Source organism: Protopterus annectens, chromosome 6.part0 (assembly GCF_019279795.1).
Source record: "Protopterus annectens isolate FY-2018-M chromosome 6.part0, PAN1.0, whole genome shotgun sequence".
In the NCBI taxonomy this organism is placed as follows: Eukaryota; Metazoa; Chordata; order Ceratodontiformes; family Protopteridae; genus Protopterus; species Protopterus annectens.
In genome coordinates, this window is record NC_056737.1 from 1,903,313,042 (window position 1) to 1,903,331,530 (window position 18,489).

An 18,489-nucleotide genomic window follows, 5' to 3' on the forward strand; every position below is an offset into this window, starting at 1 on the left:
GCTGCCCATTTCTTCAACAGCAACAGCTGTGCATATGCAATAACTTTGGAGGTAGATATGAACCCTTCAACCCCTGAGAGAGGGGTGAGGACAACAAAGTATGTTGTAATGCCAATTAAATAACATTTCATGTGTCCAGTGGACATGTGTGCAAAATGGGCAGCTATGTATGGCGCGTAATTTTTTTTTTGGGAGCAGATTGCCCTTTTTTTTTCAGGTGAGAATAGAATGTGGGGTAGGGAAAGTAGGTATATTTGGGGAGGTAGGTTGGGGAGGTAAACAGACAAGACAAACAAGACACATACAGGGGCAGTATATGACACGTGGTGGGTGAACACCTTTGACGGGGAGGGATGTTTGGAAATCGCATGCCCATGAGCCCCCAGATGGAAACAATGGGACTGAGGTCCCCACCCATGGGCAGTCACCACTGCACCTTCACGGCCCAGAGGGTGGCTGTGCTGGGGTCTGTGTAGGAGGGGCAGGTTGACCCAGGAGTTGCGCCACTCGGGCCTCAAGCTGGCATAGAGGTTCTGCAACAGAACATTCAATCTCTCTATGCACCACAGCCCGGACCATTCGTAGGGTGATAGGTGCCCCTCCACCCACGCTTGCATGGGGGGGCCAAGCCCCATCCCCTGCAGCACTTCCACCCAAAGGTGGCACACGGCCAACAGAGGAGGAGGTCCCAGGCTCGGCACCAGATCTGCTGGTGCCAGGTGCCATGGCCAGCTGAGGTGGGACAGGTGGGGCCACTGGGACTGGCCTTCTCATACGAACTATGTTTTGGAGAGTTTAATAAAGATATGGGTTAGTAACAGTCAACAGCATTCCCAATTAGTTATAACAGCATGCGGAAGTATTCCCATTAAACCAACACACCAGATTTTGAACAGTTGAAAAGCAAGCATAACACATGCATATATAGAACATTAGTGGACATTACAACAGCATGCAGGTTGAATTGATGGCAACAGGCTACCGATATTGTGGTATTTTAACAGGGCACATGCATAGAAATAAATGCAAATATTTATAAACCAATAGGACATATGTCCCAACAAATGTTTTGAGATTAGACATACCAATTGAGGTGTGGAATTGCATTTTTTATGCACATACAGTAGGGTGGGAAAAGATAGCTCAATTAACAGCTTATATATCCTTCTAGTTTTCACTACATTCCTATTAACTGCAGTAATATGTCCCTTACATGTATTATTACACTACCCAATGTCCTTATATTGTGCAATTGGATTTTGCTAGATCATTATATACATGAGCTGTATCTTACATACAAACTGTCCAAGATGCACATGTTACTCATATTTTGAGAGTTGCTCACACACACTACTGCTAAGATGGTACACTGATAAATCTACTTTCATATAATTATCTAGATATGTTCAGGTGAAAGTATCAGTTATATGTTAACAGCTCTCTACATTTCTGGCAGCACACTGACATTTCTGGGGAACACAATACTAAGCTACTCATGTGCCAGATTAACCTGTACATGCTGGCCATGAACCATTAGTTGAGGGCTGTACATATGCATATAAGATACTGGCACTCCCTTCATCCACGTTATATGGGCCTACCCAAGTGTGGGTTGACACTGCTTAATACAACACTACTATTTGTAGAATGCAACAGTACAAGAACATATCAAAGAAAATGACACAAATGCACTCCATGAAACAAAGATTTATTAAAAGATTATTACACCTTTATTTACTGGGTTAAAAGACTTTTTGAAGGCTCTCTCATTTATTTTATATAACAGTACATGCAGAATAATTACTAGCCTGCCTCATGACTCAGTCTTTGCAATCTATCATCATGGGCTTGCTGGTTCATAGCCCGGACACTTGCAGCTGTGAAGTAAATGCAGTGATATTGAGACATACCTATCCATAGTACAGACAAGCATAGCAATTCTTAAGTACTTAATACAATGGCTACTTACTCAGTACTGGGGCATTAGGCATCTTATGGGATTCCTGGATCCACTGGTCCAGTTGATCCTCCTTACATCGCTTCAGGTCAGAATAATGGTGCCTGACCTGCTCAACAGTCCAAGGAACACCAGTGGCACTGGTGAGATCATGGGCAAGACTGTTCCAGGCCTCCGTTTTATATTGGGTACCCTGGTACTGGACCCACAGGAGTCTTTCCTCATGATTGTGGACAAGGAGCCAAACCATTACTTTGGACTCCTGGATGCCCCAGCGTTGCGCTCTAAATCGAGTGCCTTCACCAACACCAGCCATGCTGAGTGCAGAAGGAAGCTACAATCAGTTATAGTAAGTATTCCCGCCTGTGGAGCTTAAATATCCCTCATTTCCCACACTTATTGCGATTGGCCAGTTTTGGAAAAACTCAGCTGTAGGCATGCCTGCTTAGCTGATGTTGGCAATGTTTAAAATTCCTTTGATAGATATGTGTCTGTTGAAAGTGCATGTTTGTGAAATGCTGTCATGACTTAGTGGTTAAGTACTGTGACTATAGTACACAGTATCCTGAGTTTGAGTCCTGTCACTGCTTTTTATTTTCCTGCTGGCCAGACCTGACTGGTTAAGGTACAGTAAAGGAGGTGTGAGCGTGTTTAACCGACTTTGCTCAACTTTGCCCAACTTTGCCCAACATTGCTCAACGTTGCTCAAAGCTGCTCAATGCTGCTCGACATTACACGACGTTGCCCGACATTGCGCTGGTTAGCGCGGTGCGCAGCTACGTGCAAATATGTTGCGGTTGCGTTGGTTAGCGCGGTGCGCAGCTACACGCAATTGTATTTAAATATGCTCAATAATGGTAAAATGTGCTTAGCAGTGCTTTATACTGCTTAAAATAGGGTACTCATGCTTCAGAATGCATAAACATTTCACCTTCATATATATATAATTCGTTCACTATTACATTTAACATTTCAATGCTTTTTACAAAACTTATACATAACAAATGGCAGGAAATATTTTTGTATACAGATTTCCCACAGAAAATGGAACGTGCAGTAGTGGGACTCGAACCGGGAATGCGTCCCCTTTGTGCGAAGGTTCTAACCACTACGCTATCGCTATTTTGCTTAATTTGCATATATTTTTCTTATTATCCTCTTCTGGTGTCTAAGATGCTAACTGTAGCTAAGCAATGGGCAAACCCGTGCAAACCCACGTAAATACGGGCAGCTATATCGGAAGAAAAAATATATATAATTCTTTTTATTTTTAATTTTGTCAGTTGTTTAACATATGGGGGAGTGTAGTATTACATTGTACACATGTGAGCGGACTCGCTCATGTAACTTGAAATTGCGGCATTTCTTCATTGCAGGGGCATGGATTTTTGGACTGCTCGGTAGTCCAACATGCCCCCTACACTCATCCACGCTCCGTGTAAGCTTTAGAGTTGAGGCAGCATGCCCTCATTAATATGCATGGCATGCTGCTATCATACTCTTACACTGGCTTCCATGTAAGACTAATCTAGTCTTACACGGAAGATTAGTAAATCCGGGGGAGTGTCTTTAAAAGGTAGCCAGATGAGGGATGTCCTTGTTAGAAAGGACTTGCAAACCTTCAAATAACCTAAAGATGACCTGCTGGAGCCTTGGTAGAATTTAGATAATACAGGAAGATGTCCATTAACAGATGAATAACTAAGCTTTGTGTCACAATTTTGAGAAAGCTAATTTTGATAGATAAATTTAGGATCAGCCCTGTGGGTATTATATAAAACTGGCTATTTAACAGAGATTTATATAACCTATTAGCTTTTTTAACTAATTGAGACTGAAATAAAATACTGAGTACTGACCATTAGAACATCCTTAAAGTGAAGGATATTAGTGAGGCTGTCCACTTTGTATCTGGAAGCCTCTTAATCTCATTATGGTTTCTTTTCAGAGATTAGGGATTGCCCATAGGACAACCAAAAATTCTCGAACAAATTCATTTCCATAAAGGAAATATCCCTGATAGGGAGTCTGAAGACTTGGAAGAATATTTTCTGTCAGAATACTGAAAGGATGTAGCCTTAATCTTTTAAATATAGAAATCTGCATCTTTACCAAAGTATCCTGGAAAACTTTTTCTTCTTTTCAAGGTCCCCTATGAAAAACAGTAAATAGTCAATGAATGCCTGATACTAACAGATGAAATACTCTGGGTATTTAAGCAAGATAAAAAGCACAAAGCGGACAGTGCCAGATCATGACTAATTTGTATGCAGACTGGGACACAACTGGTGAAATTACATGTAAAGTGGAAAAAGTAAACTGTTGTGATTTACTGTTAAGGCAACCCTTGCTCAAAAAAATATTTTTTGTGCAGTGATCATTCATGCTTAGGCATACACAAGCATGCATACTTACATTTCATTACTGGCTTTATGCCCTACCATTTCATACTATTTACTTGCTCTCACGTATTTCAGTATTTGTAATCTCTTTTCCTTCTATTTCAGCACCTCATTTTTTAATTAAATATTGGCTTGTTCCCACATCAAATTGCATTAGTTGTATTGACAATTCACATGAATCTTTAAAATCCATCAGGCATATTTTCATTTCAAAGCAGCAGCAAAGATTGACCTTTACTCTGCAATACCTGTAGAGAAGTTTTTGAGGTTTCAGGTTGACATTTTTCAAGGTCAATGTTTTTGTGGTTTCAATTCCCAGTTCCCAACCACTCCACTGCAGAACTTCTACCACTTCAATGCCAAAGAAATTTCCTTTCTTGGTGCGTGACTTTGACTTTGATAGTGTTTCAGGATACCTCAATGAATTGTGGGAAATCTGTATTAAAAAGGAAGAAAAAGTTTCAGTGTAAGAAATTCAGTATGAATGTCTTTCTGATAATAACTCAAATCTGAAACCTGAGCATCACAACTCTAGTAGTGTATGTGTATGTGTGTGTGTGTGTGTGTGTGTGTGTGTGTGTGTGTGTGTGTGTGTGTGTGTGTGTGTGTGTGTGTGTGTGTGTGTGATTTAGGTAACCAAATAACCCAAAATAGTCCTACTTGTAAGGAGCTCAGAAACACCAAATCAGCAGAGTGTAATCACCAATGATGAAACATCTTTTTAAAGCTCCAAATACATAAATAAAGTGACCAAACACCTCCAAAACTCAGAATGTATATAAATGCATGATTATTTACTCAAAATATGAGTTAAGCACTTTCGTCCCCAATAGACTTCATCAGAACTGAATTATCACTATAACACATCACACGTTTATATCAAAATCTACATACCAGTAAAATCAAATTCACCAATGAAATTAATTCAATCCAACTCCTAATTACTTTTATTTCCTCTTATTTCTTCTTATTTCAAATCGTGTTATATACACACCAGGTTCATAGATGATGTATGCATTCTACAGACTGGTAGTAAAGTGGATTTATCTGAGTTTTTAAATTATATGATGACTATATCTCCTTTTTTAAATTCATACATCAGGCTCATGATAGTGAGTTACAGTATTTAGATGTTGTTATTAATAAGCAATGTGAGCAACAGAGGCATACATCTAGGCTTTTTTGTAAACCCGCTTTTTCTCATTCATATCTCCATTATACTAGTGATCATCCTCTCCATAAAAAAGGAATACTGTTAAGGACCAGTTTGTTCGAGTAGCCCGTATGACATCTGACCATGGGGATCTTTTAAAAGAATGTAAATTTATTAGCATTTATTTTTACAGAGGGGTTGTCTCAAAAGCTTGCTAGATAAAATAAGCCGGGAAATTATTTCTGTTTGGGGTACTAAATAGATCCCTATGATAAAAAAAGACAACAACTTGAGGGGGTGGTTGGTAATATAATTGTTTATCAAGCACCAGCAAGGATTTTTCCCAGGCATTATTCTTGAAATACCATCAAGATACTAAATGGATTAAAGATGTGATTATAAAATATTGGAACATGTTTAAGGTTTTACCTACAGCCATAAATACTTTTGCTGAACCCCCTTTGATAAAAAAGTCTTTTGGTTTTTCCCGATTAGGGGTCACCACAGTGGAACTCCAGTCCGCTAATGATTGGCAGTGGATTTTTATGGTGCCGAGTTGCCAGCCCGACACCCAACCTTCAAAGAAGGCACACCCAGGAAAGTTAAGAACCTGAAAGTAGCAGGAATTTTATTAGTAATAAATCATGCTCTGGGACCTTTAAATGTGGCGCTTGCAGTTCATGTTCTTATATTGCTAATACTGATTGTGTTTTTATTCCTTTCAAAAACAAATTATTATGGGCTAATAAATTTTATAACTGTTCAAGTAGTGAAATCATGTACTTCGCTATGTGCTCTGTATGTGATTCATTTTATGTAGGAAAAACTGAAAGACCCTTAAAAAAAAAATATATATATATATATATATATATATATATATATATATATATATATATATATATATATATTGAGCACATATACAACTTTAATACAGATGTGGAAACCAATGCCTTAGCTAAGCATATTAGAAGTTGTCAAAATGGACATTTCACTTTCTTTATAGTTGAACAGATTTTTAGAGATCCCAGGAGAGGTCAATGGGAGGATAGATTAGAATACATGGAATTAAATAGGCAGCTGTTACTAGGAGCTAACAGTACTCTGGGTTGAATGATCATGATCAGATTTCCATTATTTCAGTATTAAAATTAAGGGCTTCCAAGGTGTAGATTTAAATAATTAAATAATTAAGTAATTAAAATATACCATTAATTATTTAGTAGTATAACAAATGGTTTTATAGACATTGAGTTTTGATAATTTTTTGACAATATAGTATAAAACATATTATGTCAGTATATAGATGATGTGTTTTAACTAGTTTTAAATGGGTTATATGCATTTTATGTATCATCTTATATATTTTTGGATGACTGTATGTGCTTGAAGTACTGTACCTTTAAAATTAATTAGGGGTCGGTTTGAAATAATTTCACTGGTGAATTTAATTTCACTGGTATGTAAATTTTGATATAAATGTGAATTCAGTTCTGATGAAGTCCATTGGGGATGAAAATGCTTAACTTGTATTTTGAGTAAGTGAACATGCATTTATATATGTTCTGAGTTTTTATGTATCTGGAGCTTTAAAAGGATGTTTAATCGTTGGTGATTACACTCCACTGATTTGGTATGTCTGAGCTCCTTGCAAGCAGGACTATTTTGGGTTATCTGGTTACTTTTTCTGTCCTGCATATACCACGGCTTTTTCATCCTAAATTTAGATCACAGAAAAAAAATCAGTGATACATAATGAGCTCAAGGTAAAAACAGTCGACCCTTGCTTCCTAACAGCTGCAAATTATATGGGTTCTACTTGATCTCTGGTTTTGCCTAATCTCATGATAAATAACACTATATGCTCACCTTACTTTCTGTAAAGAAATTCTTCCTCCATACACACTTTTAGTTGCATGTCATGACCTTTACTCTTAAATGTCTCTTTTTCTAATAGTCAAGTCATCTTGTTACATATTAATGCTAACCATGTATCTAAAGGTTTCTAAGAAATCTCTCTGCTTTCCTATACCTCAGAGTACATGGTGAGAGCTCTCATACTCTCTCTGTTTTGCACCTAATATATAATCTGGCTCAGGTACTGCAAAATCTTCCAGTACAAAACAAAATAACATGGTGAGCAGAAGAAATGCATAGAGTTTGAGAATACCTTCGGGTTGAAAAACTGCTCTGTCATGTTTGAGACCTCTCTGGTTCTGTGGCTTAGAGGGATGAAGCTCTGACTATAACCTAGATTAAAGTGCTCTGAGTACTAAAGGAGCTTGTGAAAATAACGGGAGTGAGTAGAAAATGCTGGATCTTTCATCTTGGGGGGGGGGTTAGACAGACATCTAGGTCTATTGCTGTATTGACGTCAAGCAGAGACTGGATAGTGTATTACTAGTACACACAGGTCCACCAGCGGTAAATGGACAGTGAAGGGGATATGCATATCAACCAGTACACCACAGTCATTCTCACAGAGAACAATATATGCAAGAAGGCTGACACTACAGGCTGAACATACTGGCTCCAAACAGACTGGGAGTTCAGTTAGAAAACACTGTGATGATTGCCAGGATGATGGCCACAGTGATTAGATGCTGCCATACTGGGGATAGAATGGCTGATCGGTTCTTACTATATAGGGGGAAAATCGGCCAATTACCCATGGGAGGAAAGATGGGCAGTAGGCAGTGGGGAAGAAAAAATATATATAGCATTTTCTGATGAAGGTTGATATGCTCAGCTATTTCACTTTCAGTACCATACAGCAAGCTCAGATTTAGCATAATAAAGCTCAGTCTGCAATAGCTGGACTCAAATGAATCGGAGTGTGGAGCACATATCTCACTCCTGAAATTATGCTTATTTTCCTTTGTAACATCTGATAGTTGATGCGGTTAATGTGGGCCTGATAAAGAAATCTTCAAGGAGTATTCATATACTCATGTATTTGTCAAATATCACTTTAGGGCTTAACTGTAGGACCTCTTATCAAAAACATTTTGCAACATGATGATAAATAGTGCTTCAAGAAGATAAAGCACATACTGAGGAAATACCTCAGTTCAGATAACATAAGACCCCATAACTTTGGTAAAAGAAATAAATTCTAGAAGGAGAAGGAGGGTAAATGCATATACTGCAAGAGTGATCTATTTGAACATCTACTGTTATGGTAAGTTATTTGACACCTGTACGGTGTTCCGATAACTATTTTAGAACTGCTGACCTTTGGGATGATTCCCAAAGATTTTATTTTGAAAGGGCAGAGGTTTGAGGAATAAAGTTAGATTCCAATAACCCTTGAAGAATGGTTCTGGGAAAATCGTCTCTCCTTTGTAAAGCATTTATTTGAAAATGATTTGTGAAAGCGTAAATAGAAGACCACTCCTTTAAAATGGACTTAGAGTCAAGGCCATTGAAAAAGGCTCCAGAATAGGCTACCGCTCTGCTATGATATGCTTTGACATGTCCTTGAAGTGCTTTACCATCGAAAGAATAGCAGCAAGATATATCAAGGGATAACCACCTAGTGATGGTTTGTTTAAAGACTTGAAGGCCCAACATTTTTTGTTTCCCTTATAAGAAACAGAGTTAGTCAGATTTTCAGACTGTTTTTGTCATATCCAGACAGAATCTGAATTGCCTGTTGACATCTAGCAAATGAACAATGCTTTCCCTTTATTTTGAGAACTGGGAAAATGCAGAAAACTGTTCAAGTCACAACTTTCTATATAGAGGAAGGGTTTTCTCTAATTCTAAACCTGCCTTTATGAAAAGCTAACAAAATGAGGGGATCACACGAAGATCTGTAGCTTAGAAACTCTTTTTGGCAAATCTAAAGGCCACATATTCTAACTACCTGGGCTCACTGACTTGTAGCTCAGAGTCATAGGATTAGAGCTCCAATACAGGCTTTATTTGATTGAAACCATGTCTAGCTAGTCTGCTATATCTAGCATGGCTCTATGCCCACCCAGGGCCTTTTGTTCGATACTCGGAGATGTGCAGAAAGCCCTGAACCATAAGAAATAAACCATCATAAAGGAAAGAAAAAAAAGTTTTTATTTAAATTCTGCTAAAATATTTAAGTTGTCCTTATAGTTCACTTGTGTGGTCATACTTTTGTTGTACTTTTCTGCTTTTTAGCATGTTTTAGCCAAAAAAAGTTATCAGTTTGCATTTTTTAGTTTGTTATGTGAGTCTTGTAGCTTTATTTCCAGTTGTAGGAAGACTGTGAACTACTGCAAGATCTTAGCATTGTTTATAAACTATACTGCACTTTTCTCTCCATAAGTAAAATTACTTGAAAGAGCTATCTGTTTGTATTTTGAAAACTGTCTGGAGCTTAGTCTTGAAGTTTCATTTGCAGTTGTGGCAGAACTGTAAACTACTGTCAGATTTTAGCCTCATTTAGTCATTTATCACTGCATTTTTTCATAAACACTATTACTAGTCAATGTCTGCATGGGCTGGTACCTTATTCAGTAGTGGGACTACAGTATTAGCAATATTATAAATTCTGCTCCAGGATTGGTGCTTCAGTGCTTTCACAGCATTTACATTCCAGTTTTTCTGCTAAAGTCTTACATTCTGTTTATAATTTATCCTTTTAAAGTTGCATTTCAGTTCCTGTTTAGTTTGCTACTGTTTTTCCCCTGTTCTTTGAGTCTGACCTCGAACCCAGTGAGAGATTATGCTAAAGTTTCAGAAATTCGAACCTACCTGGAGTCATTGAGAGCTCCAATATTGGCTTTATTTGATCAGATCCATCTCTACCTAGTTGGCTTTTTGCAGTCTGAAATTTTATCTATCCCTTCCACCCCTTCCCTGTTGTGGTTTTTAAAGGCTGTATCTATGGCTTCTGCTCCTTATGGCAATCTAACTTCCAAACTCCCTCCCTCCCTTCTTGCATTGCCATTGTCTGTTGTGTAAGATATCTAAGCACTTTTCCCACCCATTGTTTTTCATAGAGCCATAATACTGAGTGCCTACCCAGCAAACCAGTATTGCTCTGGAATAAATCGCCCTTACTATAAACTGTCTCCAGCATATTTTCCCACAGCTCCCATCTGCTTGGCACCATCGCCACACTCTAACAGGGTCTTGAATTAATCCTGCTGCATACATGGTAGATAAGAGATTTATTTTATTGTTTTGCACTTCAGTAACTGGTTGAAAGTGCTACTCCTTTTTTTGCCTTATTTGTTAATTTTGCACTTTAAATTATTTTAAAGGCCCTTGATATTTGATATCACTTTGTCTGTGTAGTTGTTTAAGTGGCTTTCTGATAGCATTATACTCTCAAGCAATCTTTTTTGTGTTTTTACATTAAGAGGACTGGAATATTCCATCTAGTGGCAGTTGGTGGTGGCTTTATCTATCTGAATTGAAAAACAAATAAGAAAGCTATAAGTGTAGTTGTTTTATTGCCCAGTAGGCTTAGAAATCAGGTTCCAGTTTGACTGCCACTGCTCATATGTAGCAGCACTTAGCAGTAGTGCCTTGTATAGATGCTGACACCTAGAAACCAAATTTTCCCTATAAAAACACCTCTGAAACTGTACCAGTAACTTGGTGAGTGTAAAGCAACTACTTTATGCACTGAGTAGCATATAGCATCTAGTTTCTGCATTGAGGAACACTGCCACTTGAATTTGGTATTAAATAGCCTAGTCTAGTCTCTAGTCCCAAAAGCACTCTTAGTCAGCCCACTATTAAACCCTCATACACTGCACCCTTGTAATTCACCTAATAAAGGACCTGACATCATACATATTCACTTTTCTAATTTCTGAGCAGCCAGTTTGGTGGATATGGGTATCTTGAGACAATGTAACAATTGTCTAATGATGAATGACAACCATTTAATTCTCAAAGAAATAAAATCTGCGAGAGATGTACATACACAATGTCTCTGAAGGCAAAACTCTCATATATAAACACTCATAACAATCTGGTTGTCAGAAACACACATGCTACACCAACCACACATATTACAGACCCCGCACATAGATCTACTTATGCTGAAGCACTTAAATGCAGTCTTACCAAACCCCAAAGATCTCCTAGACATTGCACCTGCAAAAATCATCCTCAGCAAAGCTAATAGCACTCTGCAGAAACAACACCTAACACTGAACATACAGCCACACCCAGTGCAGCATCAACTACCAAGCCCAAAAGGCAAGCCAATACAATACTCAAGACTCTAGTCATAGGAGACTCCAATGTACAAAATACTGATGCCTCACTTACCAGCATAAACAAGGAGAAAATGATCAGTTGCCTATCACGGACCAGGATCTGCCAAGTTACACATGCACTCAAGTCAATGAACCACAGGTACCAGTATGATACAGTCATAGTCTATGTAGGTGTAAATGACCCGAGATGTACCTCCCTAGACTATATGAAGAGAGACATTATGGAGCTGTCAGACTATGTGTCATGGGCTGGTATGTGCCTAGCATTGAGCAACATTCTACCTTCATCAAGGATGAGGCCACTATACAAGCACAAGATGACTGAATTTAATAATTAGCTTAGTTTTTGGTGTCATTCAGGGGAATATAATATTTGTCAGCATGAAAGGACATGGCTAACAAACCACACTGCTTTGCCAAGGATGGTCTGCACCAGTCCCTTCTATGCTTCCGAATATTGGCTAAAACATTCCCTCATAGAGTCTCTTTTAGAAATCCTTTTTTTAAGCAATCACAAATTGACAAACCTCCCAACATAAGAAAATCAAGCCAATGAAATCAAAAGGTACAGCTTTATGGACAGTTCTATAGGGAAAATTTGTGTTGTAGGCGTTTGCTTTTGTACAGGGCACTGCTGACCACTGCTGCTTGGTAAACAACTCCGTGCAAACACATCAAATTTATACCAGCACTGAAGAAACAGAAAACTGACTACTGAGCCATCTGGCCAATAAAACAACTGCACCTTGAGCCCTTTTGTGTGTTTCCCAACTCAGACAGACCAGGCAAACACCTCCTGCCATAAGCTGACTGATTCCAGTCTTCCAAATGTACAACTGGAGTAAAAACAATCCCACAAGTACAAAATTACTACAAGCAACTTAAACAGCTAGCTAGAAATCCCTCGCATAAACCTATCAGTAAGATGCACACATAAAGCAAGGAAGCAGCAGTGATTACTTAAAAGAAGATTCCACAGTGCACAACAGTAGCTAGACCAAGGAAAAGCAACTACACTCTATATTGATAAAATGCTCTAAAATGCAATAAATAATTTAAAAATATGGCAGCAGTTTTCCAAAATAATATACTGTCCCTCTGCTCCTTCTCACACCAGGAGCTCTCCAGTGATTGGTAGTCTAGTCACAGATGTCACAGATTTCAAAAGTAAGCTGAAAAGAAGGGAGTAACACTCTAAATATTGCAGTGTGCACTAACTGTGTGGGGTGATATGAAACAGTGGCTAACACAGGCTAAGGGGAAGACCTTCCAAGTGTGGTCTTTCAGTGCTCAGTAAAATGTGTACATGAGATAAGATGGTGAGAGGCCTCCAAAGCTAAATTTACTCTAGGGGTAGGCAGCTCAAAAGCCACCAAGTTTAAAAAGCATAACAGGAAATGGGTGTGTGGGTGAGAAAACTTTCAGGTATACAGATTTCTCAAAACAGGAAATCAAATCAGCAAATAAAATGCAAAAACGAAACAGATACTACAGAAGGCAGATCTTAATGGCTAAAAACTAAGTGCAGACACAAAGAAAGAGAATAACATTACTTCCCTGGCTTATTTTCTGTTTTTAAAACTTCAGCGGGGAGCAAAATAATTCTGTGCTTTCAGATGGACCTCGTGTCTTACTAAAAGACCTAACAGGCTCCAGGGAAATATGTGTTTTGGAATTTGAGGTGGAATGTGATTAATGAGCGTAGAACATTCAGTTGGTGACTCCTCTATCAATTTTAGCTTTTGCCAGAACAAAGTGGGTACAGATTTAACTTTTCTATGTGTCTGTGTGTGGGGAGGGGCAGCTTCACAGTCACTACAACACTGTAATCATAAATGCTGAATCCAGCAATCCTAGTTCTTCTTTACCCTCTACCACAAAGAGTACATTTAGTAAGTTTGGTGCTACCACAATAACAGAAGGCTGCTTCTGTGCTTTGAAAAATTAATCAGTCAGCATTGTCATACTTCACCTGTAAACTCTCAGGCATGCTCTGTTTAATAGACTGCTGACTATTATTAATAGTTTTTACAGGCATAGTATTACTGACAATACATGAATAGTATTGGCTACAGGGCTACAGGGCCATTGCTAGCTCATATGGCACTCTGAGCAGTCCCTAGGACTTATGACATCAAACAAAAAAGTTTTTCTCAAAGTTGAAGACAAGAAAGCTCTCCTGCTCTGAAGCTGTAACATGCTGATTCCTACAAATGAGGTAATGCAATTCATTTTTGTATCTGCAAAGTTCTTCTGACTTCCTGCACTCCTAATCCATTAGCAGCACTTGTTGATTGTGCCCCCAATCAGCTTGAGTGTTTACTAGGCTAGCAACAACAAGGGCCTTTTTAAGCCTAGCCATGCAACCCAAATCTCTGACAAGTTATGGTACCTTTGACAAGTGCAAGCAGGGTCTTGAGAGATTAAACATTGGCAAGCAGGGGCCTGAGAGATGAACCATTTACAAGTTGCCTGTATCCATTAGAGACAGGTGCCAAGCCAAGGGTGAATTTCCTATTCACCATCCAATTATATAAGTTACACTTGAATTGAGTTAGGGAGGACCTCTGCTTCACATGGATGGGGAGCCTGTTCCAGAGAAGGGGTAGGCTCTGGGATACAAACCTGTCTCTCCAGCAGGACCTATTTTTATCACCAGCAAAGTTTAAGTCTTTGGAATGGGTAATTCTGATGCTATTTGTTTTGTGGATATGCAGGAGGTCCATCAGAGTGGGGTCTGACAATGCCCTGTATGCCAAGCGTAGATCTCCCCTCAACAGCCTGTAGAAGACAGAATGCAGGGACAGAGCCTTGAGGCAGTCTACACAGTACATTTTACTTGCACCCTGTATTCTTTTTGTGAGGAACGTCTGTGGACATTCCAACTGGCGGATATGCTTGATAAGGTACATACCAAAGGGGGCATTGTACTCAATGATAGGTCTGATGAATGCCAAATACAGTCGAACAATGACTATCCTGGACCTAGATGCCATACCTTTGTTTATAAGTTGTGCAACATTACAATGATTTCCTCACTACTGTAGACACATGATGATCAAAGGTTAGATTACTGTCTATGTGTGTCCTTAAGTCCCTGACTACTGGGTCAACTCTAAGGGGTGTGTTGTCAATATAATAGTTACCAAGGATGGATGACTTTCCAAAGGATACCATTATGTATTTCCTGGCATTTAGTTTCAGTCCATAGCACTGATACCAGTTATTTGCTTGCGTCAGCCCTTCCTGGAGAACATTTGTGTTGATGTGGGATTCAATGACAGCTCCTAATTTGCAATCATCTGCAAATTTAGTCAGCCAGAGACCATTGACATTGGCCTTGACCTCAGAGAGGTAAATGCCAAAAAGAAGTGGACCAAAGACCGATCCCTGAGGGACTCCACTTTTGACTGGCCTCTCTGCAGAAGCGGACTCCCCAATTCCAACTTCTTCGGTCCTGTCTGTGAGCCAGTTGGCTATCCACTAGGTGATATACTGGTTTGTACATAACCTCTTGAGTTTGTCAACAATACCTGAGTGGGGTATTGTGTCGAATGCCGTGGCCAGGTCAATGTAGGCAGTGTGAACCATTCTGGCTTCATCCATTGCTTTGGTGACCTTCTCAAAGAAGTCCACCAGGTTGAGAAGTCATGACCTGCCCTTGATGAAACAAAACTGGGTTGGGTCCAGTGTCTGGATGATTACTATGTCATTATTGACCATTTCCATCATAATTCTTTCTTTGAATAAAAGGCTAGTGAGATTTATAAGTCTGTAGTTTCCAGGGTCTATAGATGGCCCACCTTTGTGTAGTGGGATGACTGTTACTGTTCTCCATTCATGAGGCATGAAGCCTGTTTGGAAGCTACAGTTAAATAGCAGTTCCAGATGGCCTAATAGGTCATGTTTCATGCTATTTAGAAGGCAATCCTGGGATGCTGTATGTGCCCACTGATGCAGTGTTTTTGGCCTTAGAGAGAGCATTAAGGACCTGTTCCCTGGTGATAGTAGAGGGAGTTAAATATGATGATATTCCTGAAGGAAGGTTGAGAGGGAGACAGGGGTAAAGTTGGAGCTGAATTTGTCAGCCAGTAGTTTTGCTATATCTTTTTGCTAATTACAAGTGGCTGCATTTAAAATGAGCTCAGCACACAATTGTGTATTGTCTTTGAGGTTGTGGACATAGCTAAATAATTCCTTATAGTTGTCCTTGACCTGGGAGGCCATATTTACCTCAAATTTGGCTTTAATAGACTTTGTTTGTCATCTGAGTTGTTTGTTTAGTTTGTTGAGAGTGGTTTTCTCCTGCTGGGTGCTGCACATCCTAATTTTTGCCACAATTTTCTTCCTTCTGTTATACAGTTTATTGATTTTGTGAATCCACCAGGGTGGCTTGTTTTTTTGAGTTAGTTCTGTACTTCTTCCTCTATGCAGTTATTAACATGCTTGTATAGGGTTTCTGTGAACAGTTCTGCATAGGCAGCAGTGTTCTCAGAGGTTATGGGGGCTTGAAGGTTTGCCAGGTTATCACTTACTAGCAGATAGTTAGCCTTAGAGTAGTTCCTGAATATTCCAGGATTAGCTGGGGCTTCAGGTTTTATTTTTAATTCAAAGGAGACCATTTTGTGGTCTGGCCTTACCAGGGAAGACATTACACTAGAGGGGTGTACAGCACTGCCCCATATTAGTGAGGACCAGATCCAGTGTGGTTGCACCCCTAGTTGGTGTATTGACAATCTGGTCCAGGGAGTTTGTGCTTACAAAGTCCAGGAATCAATGTGCCTGTATGTTTGGTGTCGAATAGGATTCCCAGTTAATAGTGAGGTAATTAAAGTTGCCCAGGAATATGGTATTGGGTTGGATGGTGAGCGTTTCCAATAAGTTTAAATACATGGCATGGGTTTCCTGGGTCACAGAAGGGGGGGGGGCTATTAACTTCCAAGGAAGTGGTATTGGATTTTGCCTATGGTAACTTGAACATGGAGTAGCTCAAGTGTATTGTCCTGTTTAACCAGTTGGTGTTCTCTCCATGGCTTTAAACCTTGTTTCAGAGACCACACAGATGTCAAGATTCTCTAGGTGAAGACAGCTTCTAAAGAGTGGAGTTTTTTGTCTAGACTCCTAGCATTGAGCAGTAATACCTTAAGATTTTCTTGGATTTGATTTGCTATGTCAGAAGAACTTTCAGTTTGGCATTGCCTAAAAAAAGGCACTATGAGGAAGATAATATTTTAGCTAATATTCGAAAGCCTAGGGGGGAGAGGTCAGTCAACCTTTGTTCATATTGTGGCATCATCCTTGGAAAAGGTAAAATGCTGTTCAGTCCTAGCCTCATACCAGCCTAGGACATATATCCCGAGAGCTCCATAATGTCTCTATTCATAAAGTCTAAGGAAGTATGTCTCAGGTCATTTACACCCACATGAACTATGACTGAGTCATATGGGAACTTCTGGTCCAATGACCTGACTGCATGCATAATGTGGCAGATCCTAGCCCCTGATAACCAAGCGGCCGTGAATTTCTCCTTAATCCACCTGGTGACAGGGACATCAGTGTGTCTCACGATGGAGTCTCCAATGACCAGAATGTTGGATTGTGTAGTGGCTTGCCTTATGGGCTTAGAAGTAGAGGCTCCATAAGATGTGGCTGTATGTTTTGATGTTTTGTTTTGAAAGAGTGCATTTGGGGCTGCTGAGGGTATTTGTTATGTGTACTTCATCTAGGAGGTCTCTGGAGTTTAGGAAGGTTACATTTAAGTACCTCAGCATATGTGGGTCTATATGTCTGCTTTGAATTGTGCGTGATGGGTGCAGCGTGTGTACTACTGACAACCTTATTGACATTAGTTGTACTTTTATGTGAGAGCTTTGCCTCCAGTGATATTATGGAAATACATCTCTCACATACCATATCAGTTTGTTGGAGAACTAACTGGCTGTCAGTAAACATGAGGCAATTTCTACAGTACCTCAAGATGCCCATATCCACCATAACAGAGATAGTGGGAAAGTTCATATCCATGGCAACAGATGCTTTTTTATTGATTAGACAGTTGGAGTGATAATACAAAGCAATGTCAGGAGTATCCTGTTTGCAACTCTGGGGACAGTGTTAATCACTGCAAACTAGCTGTCCTGTGTGTATCTAGGTATTGCAGAAATTTCAGTCGTGCTTTTACAGGAAAATTGTCACTCAAGGTGTCTGTGTTTATACAGGGCACTGCCAAACATCTGAGGGCAAACTAATAAATAGACACTGAAAATATAATGATGAAGTATTTAGCCAGATATTCGGAAGTAAGAAACAAATCAAGCAGTATTCACTGAAAACAAATAATTAGCTTGTCAAGAATGATGAAAAGAGGGGAGTCACATGAAAGGCTACTGCCTGACTACTATTAGTGCTGGTTTCACCACAGCTTCACCCTGTTGGGATACAATGCTCCTTTGCTTCTTGTCTCACCAGAAGCAAAACATTAGCACCGATCCCAAGAGGAGAAGCAGGCCACAGCCTGTTTGGTGATCCACAGTCTTGTCCCAGATGATGCAAGGGTCTGTAGGACTGTTTTAACTTTTCCTGGTAGATGCTTTGAAAAGAACCCAGGCCAGTCAGGAATGTCAAGCACAGATACTCACTGCACAACCAGAAACAGTCAGGAATCAATGCACTCTGCTCCTTTTCTCACCAGGAGAAGAATATAAGCATAAATTCCAGTCTGCCACCTATGAGCAGGTGTTAGGCTTTCCGGTCATCATCAGTATCCAG

At 39.5% G+C, this 18,489-nt stretch overlaps 1 protein-coding gene across 1 annotated transcript in view; it reads right to left on the minus strand.

The window, feature by feature from the left end:
- The window catches only part of CFAP65 (cilia and flagella associated protein 65), a 2,328,717-nt gene that overhangs the window by 2,155,545 nt on the left and 154,683 nt on the right, over positions 1-18,489 (minus strand). The window contains exon 3 of the mRNA XM_044075222.1: positions 4,608-4,795. Within this exon, the coding sequence (XP_043931157.1) occupies positions 4,608-4,795 (188 nt within the window). The remainder of the gene's footprint in view (positions 1-4,607; positions 4,796-18,489) is intronic.